This window comes from Protomyctophum bolini (genome assembly GCF_963924005.1).
Source record: "Protomyctophum bolini genome assembly, chromosome: 10".
Lineage (NCBI taxonomy): Eukaryota > Metazoa > Chordata > Actinopteri > Myctophiformes > Myctophidae > Protomyctophum > Protomyctophum bolini.
Genome location: NC_137871.1, coordinates 42,929,060 through 42,942,424, shown reverse-complemented (window position 1 = coordinate 42,942,424; position 13,365 = coordinate 42,929,060). Strand labels below are relative to the sequence as shown.

The following is a 13,365-nucleotide window of genomic DNA, read 5'->3' as shown; positions in this document are numbered from 1 at the left end:
GGATTCCTTGACCCTAAAAATGTATACTTTGGCACCAATATTATTATTATAGCTCTAACAGTAGCAAAGATATGGGGTATGGTGTAATAGTGGGTTATTGTCGGCGGCCATTTTGAAAAACATGTATATTTCATAAATGAAGGGTGATGCAGCTTGTGTCTTTGGATAAATCTTTTAGTATGACCCTAAGGTAATTCCATACCAAAGGGTTTCTCTGCATCATGACTTGAAGTCAAACGTGTCTTAAATCTTCCACTATAGGTCATTCCTGGTTTGATGATGATGTCGCGCGCATATCCTCTATCTATAGTTTAGGTCCAGTGTTGTTTTTGGCAGCACATTTAGATTTTTAGTGTTAATCATGAATAGTCTCTTGAATAGTTTTAATTTAGTCTTATAGTCACATTTTAGTTAGCCTCGGAAACCCAGACGTTTTTATTTCCAGGGAGAAAAAAAAAGTCTGGGTCTGAGTCCACTTCAATTCGGCATAGAGTAGCGCAAACATTGCTCACTCTCTGCTGATTTCTGATTGTCTGCACCTTTGTAAAATTGACATACACACGCACACATGTACACACACACACGCTCCTCTCTCTCTCTGTTGCTCTAAGTAATTAGTCTCATGTCGCGCAGCTGCGCATATATTCTCCCGGCGGATCCTGCCGGGAGAATATATAAATCTACAGTTGATTTAGTCGACTAACATTTATTTTGGCGGGCCTTGATGCCGTCGTAATGACTGATTTGACACTTGCTGGAAATAGCTGATCTGCTATTTTCAGCATGCAACCAAGTGTAAAAGGACTTATACTGGGTCGCTTGTCCACTAGTCCCTTCCTATACATTTCAGTCTAGTTTTTATTTGTTGACGAAATTGTCATCATGGCTTAGTTTTTGTTTAGTTTTCATGTACTCTTTGTCAGTGAAAAAAGTGGACCGACATTATTCGTCATTGTAGTCGACGGAAACACTGATTTCGATGCCAACTTGCCAATACTTTTGTACTTTTACTCAAGTAGATTATATGAAATCCAGATTTTCACATATAGAGTGCTTCTATATTGCAGTAATTCTACTTACACTGCTGTAAACAATAATCATGTCAGTTCTCACTTCTCAAGATTCCAAAGGTTAGAACACAGATTTACAAAAAAATACTTAATAAGGGATAGGCCCTATTCATTTTTTATTTATTTTTTGCACAAATTGTCAAGTTTTAGCTCAAATCTAAATCGATTTTAGTTTGAATGTTTCAGAAGGTTTTCACTCCAACAAAAAGCATGCAGCTAGCTTTGTATGTCTTTCCGTTGGAGTGGCACACACACACACACACACACACACACACACACACACACACACACACACACACACACACACACGTACAAGTATAAAGTTGCCTCCTCACTGTCCACTGTCCACACTTCTACCAAGACTCCTCTCTGGCTGACGTCTCTTCAACACTTTGAAACAGGTAACTATGCTTTTATTGTACTGTCTTTATTATGACATGTATAATGATTGATATCTAGAATATAGAGCTGTTTAAAACATTGAGACCTGAAGGCAGCTCGATTCTTCTAAAAGCTTTTTTTTTCAAGTGTCTTTGGAAATGACCTCTCAGTCATGAAGTGTTAAGTGCTGTACTCAACTCAAGCCCAATTGTCTGGACTTTCACGTACAACAGAGTATTTCGCCATTGCACTATTGATACTTTTACACGAGTCAAACATTGCAGTACTTTTTCCCACCACTGGTATTACCAACACTTTGTGAGCTTGTAGATCGGCTATTTTCATACAGCATGCAACCCCCGATCTGGCCGATCGCAAACCAAACATAAAATGAATTGTCTTTTCGTTCTATAGGCTACTGCATGGATCTCTGCTCCACTAGTCCCTCCCTGACATTTTAGTCTAGTTTTTAATCCGTTGATGACATTGCCAATATATTTTGTTTTAGTTATTTGATATGTTATTTTATTTATTTTTTTGCAACTGAATGGCTGGAAAATGTAAACTGAGAGTTTACATATAGTACACATAGACATACAGACATAGTGCATGCATAAACTTTCCTTAATGATTATATCTGGTAACTGGTTTCAGTATTAATTTATGATATATTTTCTCTAGGCTTTATAGTAATTGTTTTGTTATTTTAGGATGGAGGATGACCAGCAGGATAGAATCATGAATTCCATCCACACCATGTCCGTGGTCATCTACAGCGTGGTCTTGGTGCTCGGCGTGTCGGGGAACGGCGTGGTCATCTGGGCGACGGGCTTCAGGATGAAGAAAACCGTCAGCACCGTCTGGTACCTCAACCTGGCCGTGGCCGACCTCCTGGTCACGGCCTTCCTGCCCCTGGGCATCACCACCAGAGCTCTGGGCGGACGCTGGCCGTTCGGCTGGTTCGTTTGCGTGATGGACATCGTGGTGTTCTACGTGAACATGCACGCCAGCATCCTCATCCTGGTGGTCATCAGCGTGGACAGGTGTGTGTGTGTGACGTGTCCACTGTGGACCCGGAAACACCGCGCCGTCAGAAAGGCCTCCTGGGTGAGTGCGGGAGTCTGGCTGCTGGCTCTGGCTCTCAGCTCCCCTTACGTCACGGTTATCTTTAAGGAGTTCCATGGGGTCTGCTGGGACTGTCCTGACCTCGACATGGTCGTCACTAACTCCGTCGTGGCCTTCGCGGTCCCTTTCGCCGCCATCGTCTCCTGCTACTCCGTCGTCGTCCACCGGCTCAGGAATAACCCCGCGCTGCAGTCGGGTCACTCCTTCAAAATGATCGCGACGGTCATCGCCGTGTTCTTCCTGTGCTGGGCGCCCTATCACGTCATATGGCTGATTTATGCTGTGAATAATAACCCCGTGTCCGGTGACACGAGTCCACTGGACCTCGTGATCCGGTTGGGGATCCCCGTCACCTACGCCCTGGCTCTCCTCAACAGCTGCGTGAACCCGCTGCTGTACGTGTTCATGGGTCAGGGTTTCAAGGACGTGTTCCGCTGCAGGTCCGTCCTAAAGGTTCTGGAGAAAGCCTTCGCCGAAGAGCCGTCTCAACCCGACGAAGGGTCTGAACTGAGACAGAGGAGACAACATGTCCCCTCACAGTACGGTTTATTTTGAGGAACAGTTTCCTGGTCAAATTTCCTTTCCTGGTCAATTTTTGAGGAACAATTTCCTGGTTGTTGTTCCATGTTTAAATTAAACATTTGTGGAGTTTCATTCCATAGGTCTTTATTTCGTTTCATGTATGGTTTTACATGATTATATTCATGTTGTTGCTACTTTAGTCTTTTACATATTCCATAAAAGAAAGAAAAGGAGCAGGAAGATCTTATTAGTCAAATGTTGAATACAGGACAGAAGCATGTCATGGCATTTTGAGTTGATGGACACTCACAGTCATGCACAGTCACACACACTAACTCACTCACACACACACACACACACACACACACACACACACACACACACACACACACACACACACACACACACACACACACACACACACACACTCACTCACTCACTCACTCACTCACTCACACACACACACACACACACACACACACACGTTTAAAACATAACTTTAGGTAGTTTAAACATAGCCTTTTGTGTGATGTCTTATTATTATTATTATTATTATTATTATTATGACAACAAAAATGACAACTATAATAAGCATAAGAATAATATAATATTTGCAGACAGTAAATTGAAGTTACTCATGTAGCCTGTAGGAATAGCCTAAGCGTGGGGTATACAGGCTGTAAAATGACTGTATTGTTCACTATGGGGTAAATGCAACACATATTTGATAACATATGTAATGATAAAACGCACATAGAGATGTAATGTAGAAACCTTTTATTAAACCAAGCAAACACAAACATTATCAAAATATCAATAACCATTTTCCATGTGTAGCAGGGTTCCTTGATCCTCAACCTCAATGAGATGAAGTGCCGTGATATTTGTTCCACCCTAAAACATGATCATCAGGTATTATTATAGGAATAATTTGTTAAAATGTAGTTTTTATGTGGACACGCCCACCACTTCTTATATAAGTATGCCTGGTTTGCCTGGTGGGCGGTGATCCACCTGAACTTAAACCACACCTTAGCTGTTGTTTGATGATAACGGGGGACTGGGGGAGGGGTTGGGGGAGGGGAGGATATCGTGATGTCAATCACTGGGTTTTTTTCACGTTTTGTACGTTTGACTGTCAAGGTTTCAGCCTCCAGGAAGAAACCCTAAAAACAAATGGAAGATTCATTGCACATTCTCAAACATGTTCATGTCAAGGACCACCAATATTTCAAACTAAAGCAACTTTACAGATAAACAAGTCCAAAGTAGCTTAGAATGACAAGACCTGGCAACACTGGCACACACATACGATTGTGCTAATACTTTCAGAAATAAAATACATATTTTATTTTTGACTAAAACTGGACCAAAACCTTTTAAATGTCATCGACTAAACTGACTAAAACCCTTTGGAGTTAGTTTTTGTCGACTATCAAAGGATATAAAAGGACTAATAAACATTTCGTCCAAATGACTAAAATATGACTAAAACCTAATATGCAAATATGCAAAATACAAACATCACGGCACTAGATCTTAAATAAACGAAACTCTGTAGAATGTAAATAAGTAATGAAAATAAAACGAACTAATTATTATTTAACAATCCAAAAAAACACACGTCAACACAGTGAACATCTACAAAAAACCCAGTAGCTTGTCTGCCATTACCACATTGATAAGAAATGATATAGTACTTTTCATATAGTACTTTATTGTCAGTTCGCATTGAAATGTGTCTTTCGGCCCAGCGGCCTTGTATGCAACATACAAACATTTGACATAACACAAAAACAGAAATAAAAATACAGTTACATACATAGAGACATAACATAAGGGCACAGAGCAATGTCCACAGCTCATTCTAGTCCTACATGCCAAAAACCTGATTAAGCCTCAAAGTCGACTGATGGACACAAAAGACCTCTTCAGTCTGACCTTATTGTATACTGTAACACCATATCTCCTTCCTGAAGGCAGACATACGTGTTCTTCTGATTTTCCGTGGAATATTTTCATGCCTTTTGAAACTTTTCCATTTTCGTCTACTCTCGTCTTGTCAACGATAACCAACACACATTCTCGTCATATTTTAGTCATCAAAGAGAGCTTCAGTCAGCGTCAGTCTTGTCCTGCATTTGTTGTTGTTTACTTCGTAAACGTCATGTATTAGTCCTCAAAAAAAGACGTAGTAATTTACGTCATCGTCATGCCTGACGAAAACAACAGTGACTAACTTCAGCTAATGAGTATGAGTATGAGTCATCATATGTTCTTTTAGATGACCCGCTCCACTAAAGCCTTTACCACATACTGTACAAGAAAACTCACCTGTATGAGTCCTCATGTGTGTTTTAAGACCACCCATCTGAGCAAAGCCTGTACCACATACTGTACAAGAAAAGGGCTTTTCACCTGTATGAGTCCTCATGTGTGTTTTTAGGTTACCCGTCTGAGCAAAGCCTGTACCACATACTGTACAAGAAAAGGGCTTTTTGCCTGTATGAATCCACATGTGTCTTTTTAGATCACCCGTCTGAGCAAAGCCTGTACCACATACTGTACAAGAAAAGGGCTTTTCGCCTGTATGAATCCTCATATTATGTCTTTTTAGCTGACCCATCTCAGCAAAACCTTTACCACATACTGTACACAAAAAGGGCTTTTCACCTGTATGAATCCTCATGTGTGTTTTCAGACTACCAATCTGAGCAAAGCCTGTACCACATACTATACAAGAAAAGGGCTTTTCGCCTGTATGAGTCAGCATGTGTGTTTTAAGATGACCCGTCATATTAAAGCCTTTACCACATACTGTACACAAAAAGGGCTTTTCACCTGTATGAATCCTCATGTGTTTTTTTAGATTACCCGTCAAATTAAAGCCTTTACCACATACTGTACAGAAAAAAGGCTTTTCACCTGTATGAATCATCATGTGTGGTTTAAGATGACCCGTCATATTAAAGCCTTTACCACATACTGTACACAGAAAGGGCTTTTCGCCTGTATGAATCCTCATATGTGTGTTTAAACCTCTTTTTTGATTGAACACTTTGCCACACTCTGTACAGCTAAAACCTTTCTTCCCTGTGTGACTCCTCATGGAGTGAGTTTGGTTCGATGATTTCAGGTCATGGGACAGCTTGCACTGTCCTGCCACATTTTGTGTCTTATGTGATTTCAGTGCGTTTAAAGTTGACTGATCTCGCCTAGTCTCTTCCCAGTCATCACTGTCTTCAGTGACGTCAGATTCAGAACAGTGTGAAGAGAGGAGCTGCTCATCACTAGTTGGTTGTGATGTTCCACAGTCCTCTACATCAGCTTGTGTTTTGATGTGTTCAGTTGAGGTGCCGGCTACAGGCTCTGTCTCTCCGTTTTCATCATCTTCACTTTTCACTGCTAGTAATGTCAACGTTGACCCACCAGCCTCTTCTGGTCTTCGAAGTAGCTCCTCCTGTTCATCTTTAATCTGTGGAGGTTGTGGTTCCTCCTGGACCAGACTGGAGCTCTCTTTAGGTGTAACCTCATATTTACAGACAGATACGAGGAGAAAGTCTAGGAAAAAAAGTACAAAGAGACTCTATAAAAGGTTTGAATCTTGTACCTCAGTGCAGAGTAGTGGCTGGAAAAAGTATCAACAGATTACTCTTTGCCCACATTTTCCAAATTGGAAATGTGAGGGTGCGCTGACAGTGCTCTGTGCTGTAAATAGTGTGGGTGTTGTGTATTTACATTGCAGCACTCTCATAGAAGATGTGAGACAAGCTGAATAAATTTATAAGAGGTAGTAATTACTATTTTAAAAGTAATGACTTGTAAATGTTAGATCAGTGCACAGTCTTCTGCAGCAGGTTAGTTAATATATATAATTAACTGCAAAGCTTCAGTGAACGCATTAATACTTTTACAACCAAACAGCCGTCCCATTCATAATACATTTTGATCAATGCATCGATGTAGTCATATTGTTAACACAATCAGTGCGGGGATTCCTTCAAAATAGAAGCTTGTGGTGCCGGGAAGATATGGGCGCTTTTACTCTGTAAAGCCCCGTCCCTTCCGCGCCGAAAAAACGGAGACATATTTTTGCTTACCGTGCTCTCGTTTTGATAAAAATCGCTAACTATTCCCTCGTGTTCGTATTTTGAACGAGAGGCGGGTGAGAAGTCAGAAATGAAGAGCTTAGTATATCCATCTGATCAAAAGGATCAGATGGACGGAGAGCGCCCTAGATTAGCCGATACGAGGCATTATTTCTGCAGCGGTAAACAGGGAAGTGAACGGGACCGCGGATGAACGAAGAGCGTTCATTATTATAAAATTATTATATGAAAGAAAAAGAAAAAACAGAATATTCTTCTCTCGTTTGATATAATTGAAAATGCGTTAGGACGTATGTACACGTCCTAACACCCCGTCGGTTGGATTGCTTATGATGTGCCCACACGTCGTACGGTCTGAACCAGTTAATGCTAAAATAACAACCGATTCATATCGGTTCATCTGTACACCCTCAGTACCGACCAACTTTCTCCAATAAAATAAATAAAGTGCTTGGAACTTACTGAGGTCCAGGTGGTCTTCAGGTTTCTGTTTAAGGTGGTCTTCAGGTTCCTGTTTAAGGTGGTCTTCAGGGTCCTGTTTAAGGTGGTCTTCAGGTTCCTGTTTAATAGAAACAGTCATGGCTGGAGAACCAATCTTCACCTGGAGACTGGACTCCAAACGCTGATCTGGAATGAAGCATTAGAATAAATACTTTAATACACTATAATGACCACACGAGATATCCGTCTTGAACATGATCAGAGCGCAGCGCGTCTCCCGACTCTCCCCCTCTCTCTCTCTGCGCTGTGGACCCCATCGTCCAAGGGTGTGTGTGTGTGTGTGTGTGTGGGGGGGGGGGGGTGTATCTTAGCAACACTGAATGATCTGTCCCATTGGTCGTGTGCTCGTATCATGAGCCAATGGCTGCAGCTCTGAGCTCGGAAAGAATATATATTGAAAGATTTACGCCACATTTTCAAGATTTTTCAAAAATAGCACATCTACGAGCTCACAGCATGCTACGAGCTTGTAGATCTGCTATTTTTCAATAGTATAACATTAGGCATACCATATTCTGAATTACCAAAAAGAGGACACATGCGCGCGTGCATGTGCGCATGCATGTGCGCATGCATGTCGTGGATGTGCATGTGTCGTGCGCGTTTGAATTAAATTAATTTGTCAAAAAAGTTTGGCTCCTAAATTTGATCAAATATGCTCTATATTAGTTATGTATTTATTTAAAGCAGTGGCTCTCAAAGGTGTGATCCAGGGACCCTCATGGTTCCTTGAGGGGGTTCCAAATGGACCCTTACAGGTCTGTAACTCTGAGAGTGTAACCCAAATGGACAATTACAGGTCTGTAACTCTGAGAGTGTACTAGTACGAATGGAACCAAATGGACCCTTTTATAACTTTTAACTCTGATACTGTACAAATGGAATCTTATGGGTCCATCTGGTTTTACTCTAAGAGTTATGGGGGTCCTTGAAATTAAAAAGTTTAAGAACCTGTAGGCCTATGCAATGGCTTATCTCTTGTAAAAAGAGAGACCAGCCTATTCTCCAAACCATTATCTTATGCTTTGCTAGGTTGTACAAAATAATATTGGGTATTTAATTTGCAGGACTCACCTCACGGACAGCTGCCTTGTCTGTGTTGTTGACATGACATGGGCTTGCAGGACAGAACTTTTATTTGTGACAGACACATAGTTCCTTTGCAGACAATACAATCTGCTTCTCATTGGTCAGTCACAAAGCTAAGAAAACAGTAGCCTACTTTTTCTGCATGTCAATGATGATGAGATAGTTCTTTGGCATGTCAAGCTTTCCTCACGGAGAGCACAACAGTCTATCTGCAGACAGCAGAGCAGCCAGCGAGCCTTTCTCTGCTCTGCAGTCGGGACCAGTGCTGTCAGACTCAGCGCGCAGCGCATGCAGAGTTATGAATAATACACATTCCGGGTTTCGGGCTGAAAGTCCACCTCTCACAGTGTTTTTCCACTACTACGCTCTAGACTGGTGAACTTACGCTGAGAACCGAAGAATCAGAAACGTTTATTTATTCCTTCATTTAATTCCTACTTAATTTATCAATGCGTTAATTTTCACGCATTACATGCTGGGCTACATGGTTAATGTATGTGACACATAAGTATGGTTCCATTTATAAAAGATAAAAGATAATTTGCAGACTAAAGATTGAACGGAAAACTAATGGAAAGACGAGGCTATACGCTCAACATACGTACAGCTAGAAGAGAGCTTTATCTCCGCAAAATCGGGGATATTATGAACACCTATATGTAAACCATACTGCAGTAACCCTGGGGAAATAATAATTAAAATGTATAATGTGTTGAAAGTGATTTTTTGCTATGTTTTTCTTTGTTTTTTATTTCTCCCATGTTTTTTATTTCTTATTTTATATTTTGTTTTACTATGTTTTATTTTGAGTTAGTGTTTGTAAACAATTGTAAGTATTGCCTTTGTTAAATGTTAAATGTTTGTCTGTGTCGGACCCCCCAGGAAGACTAGCTTTTGTCAAGGCAAAAGCTAATGGGGATCCTTATAAACAATAAAACACACTCACACACAGAAAGGGTCCTACTGGCCCCACAACAAGGATGCGGGCTGGAAGCGACAAATGTTTATGTCCCTTTTCCTTTTGGGATATTTTGTTGGGCCCTATTATAGTTCCACACAACGCCTGCCCGGCGCTTCAGACAAGAATCACATCGGCATAGACTTAAATTTGTGTTTGGAATTGTGATTGAAAAAAAGGGGAAAAGGAAGGGGGGAAAAGGCATTGACGCGGACAGCTATAGGACTACGCATTAGGCCTATGTCGCTGTGAACAACTGCAACATCTGCCGTCTCTACGGTGACAGAACACGCGGTCTGAAGTTAACGGTCTAGTAGGCTTTGTTTCGGTAAATTCTAAACCCTCGCACGACAGTGGGACATTTTGCTAACTCGCATATAACCCCGTATTTTCCCTTTACCAACTCGCCTAACTCGCCCCAGCGGAAAGTACAGACACCACTCACCCACCGCCATGTAAGACAATGAAGACAACTCACCGTGGTGAGTTGCCCAGTATTCCTACGTGTGTAAGGCGTGTAACACAAGTATGTAGTGTAGTTTGGTGTTGTGTGTGTGTGTAATAAGGTATTACACATTGGCCTACCTGCAGTGTGTAGATCAAGCCGGTCCATATCAAAATCAATGTCGAGCAGTTTGTTTTGTTTCTCCAGCAGACTACAAACGTAGGGTTGTTGTGCACACTGCACATGCGCTAAGCGCTGCTGCTGGAGCGTGCACGTAGCATAAACAGTCAATAGGGGGAGCCATGGTACAGCATAATACTATATGCAGCATAGGAATTATAGGCAGTATAGCAAATACATTATTACACCAGTTATTATTCAATTCCTCGATATAGCGCATGATGTTATTAACACAATTCATATCATCAACACATACACTGTACAAATAGCTATATTTTACAGTGGAGAAATAAGGAAGATCGGTGGTTGCAGTGGAAATTAATATCTATTTCCAATGTTCCACTTAATTAATTGTAGTTTTTTTTTTGATAGATGGTTTTTCAGGACAGTTTTGACAGAAGCCATTGATTCACATGTTTTCCGTCATAGCACAATTAAGTATTATTTGTAGTGCAGGTGATCGCAACAACCAGCGGTCTTGTGAAAAATAAAAACGGGATTCTGACAATCATATTCTTTTGTGGTGATCATTGATCCCTTACCCTATTGGCTCATAGGCCAAATAGGCAGTGTTGTTTTTGGCAGCAATTTTTGATTTGAGTTTTAGTCATAATAGTCTTTTGAATAGTTTTCCTTTAGTTTTAGTCACATTTAAGTCACCAGGATGTTAGTCTAGTTTCAGTCGACTAAATAGCCGATCTACAAGCTCACAACGTGCCGCAGCGCTACGCGTTGTGAGCTTGTAGATCTGCTATTTTCAGCATGGAACCAAGTGTAAAATTACTTATACTGGATCTCTTGTCCACTATAGTCCGTTCCTAACATTTTAGTCTAGTTTTTATTTGTTGACGAGCCAATATATTTAGTCTTAGTTTTAGTCATCGTAGCTTAGTTCAACTTTTGTTCTTTAGTTTTCGTCTGTGAAAAAATGTAGTCGACGAACTTTTTTCGTCTTAGTTTTAGTCGACAAAATCAACACTGATGCTCGGACATCATGACATATGTCGGTATGTGTAGTCCGAAGAAACGGACTGAGTTCTCTTAGTCTGGTAATCTATGGTATTAATCTAAAATCTTTTTGTAATGTTTGTGCCTTCCTGTCTGCTCTTTTAGGTTAGGTTGGTCACTCGTGTTGTCTCATCCACTTACTCTGAGTACGTCAATAAGCCTATGGACCAATTGGAACGGGTCCTGTATTTTGGGTTGTGTACTAATACCTGGTTCAGTAACGCGAGAGAGACTCAGAGTAGAGTCGCTGCTTAATTCTTCGCCTGGAAAGGAGCCAGCTTAGGTGGTTCGGGCATCTGGTTAGGATGCCTCTCGGGCGTCTCCCTATAGGGAGGTCCTCGAGGCACGTCCCACTGGGAGGAGACCCCCGGGGCAGACCAAGGCGCAGTTGGAGGAAACACATGGACTCACTGGCCTTGGAACGTCTCGGAATCCCCCAGGAGGAAGTCACTATAATGTTGCTCTGGAGAGGGAAATCTGGAGCTCTCTGGTGGAGCTGTTGCCCCCGCGACCCGACCACGGATAAGCGGTTGAAGATGGTTGGTGTACATTAGAAGTGTCGAGTGATGATAATAAGCTTCAGCCTGCTGGGGTCAAAGGTCAAGCTTGCAGGATCATGTGATGACAACGATTAGCATGTCAACACTGCTGGCCAATGAAACCATTGTTGTTGTTGTTTCTCTGCCCCAAGCGCTCTCTCTCTCTCTGTCTCTCTCTGCGTATCTCTCTCTGCCCCCCCCCCCCCCCCACACCCCCCCACCCCCCACACACACACACACACACACACACACACACACACACACACACACACACACAGAGACACACAGCTGTTTTCCACTATAAAGTCGAAAATCAGTTTATTCGTACAGACATCACGTCTCCAGTAATGGTTTTATTGGACAAATCATGCATCATAGAGTTGATGGAGCTGCGCCTCTACTCTGACACACAGTGTGTGTGTGTGTGTGTGTGTGTGTGTGTGTGTGTGTGTGTGTGTGTGTGCGTGTGTTCGAGAATCAGAGAGAGAGAGAGAGAGAGGGCAGTCAGTCAGTCAGTCCAGAAGGAATGTGTAGTGTTGGGACCCAGAAGCAGACACATGTCACTGTGTTGACTTCATTCAACGAGATGAAAAACGTCACGTTGTTTTTCCCCACTTGAGAATCTGCTATTTCTGGAGAGCGCTGCCGCCCTGCCACCACGTATAAACACATCAGAGGTTTAGAGTGAATATACAGTCAAGTTAAAACTCTTATTAAAGAGTATCTCTCTCTTTCAGAGAGTGTCACGTTCTGGTGAGGTGAGCTATAGGACTCAAAAGCAGGACAGCCAGGCAGGTGGTGATCAAACCCATGGTTGGGTGTTTTATTTCAATAAAGGTGAACAGAGACAGAGATAACACAAACTTGAACTGACACCAAACAATGACTCGACAAGGACTGACTGGGGAACAGGACTAATATACACATGAGGGGCTGATTACACATGAGAAACACCCGGGGAAGACGACATAGAATCAAAACAAGTAGAACATAACAGAAACACAACATCTAGATGGGCAAAGTCTGTGACCGTGACAGAGAGAGTACTACACAGACACACCTATCCCATCGTAGCAGGGGTTGCATTTCCTTTGTTTTCATCATAGGTGCCTTCCACGCCTCTGAGTGTGAGTAGTCTTTGTTTGATGATTTGATGAACAGTTAGACCATTATACAAATTCGATCTTTTCTCCCCGATTCTTCTGAAAATCATGAGATCATAGCCAATTTACGATCCAGTCCCGATCCGATCAAGACAACCCTAATACATAACATAGGGACATATAGAGACATAGGGACATATAGAGACATATAGAGACATAGGGACATATAGAGACATAGGGACATTGATGGTTCTAGGAGTGGTTGCGAGTGTACAGATTTAATGCCACGTGTGTGTGTGTGACTGTGTGTGTACGACTGTGTGTGTGTGTGACTG

The 13,365-nt window shown here is 41.9% G+C and overlaps 1 protein-coding gene and 1 long non-coding RNA gene across 2 annotated transcripts in view; both read left to right on the top strand.

Annotated features, from left to right (window-relative positions):
- LOC308322944 overlaps positions 1–13,365 on the top strand; it is a 447,594-nt gene that overhangs the window by 391,071 nt on the left and 43,158 nt on the right. The window lies entirely within an intron of this gene.
- Positions 2,190–3,131, top strand: LOC308322896 (chemerin-like receptor 1; the record flags this gene model as incomplete). Its single annotated transcript, XM_080774385.1, has 1 exon — positions 2,190–3,131. The coding sequence occupies one exon, from the start codon at positions 2,190–2,192 to the stop codon at positions 3,129–3,131; it is 942 nt and encodes a 313-aa protein (XP_080630511.1).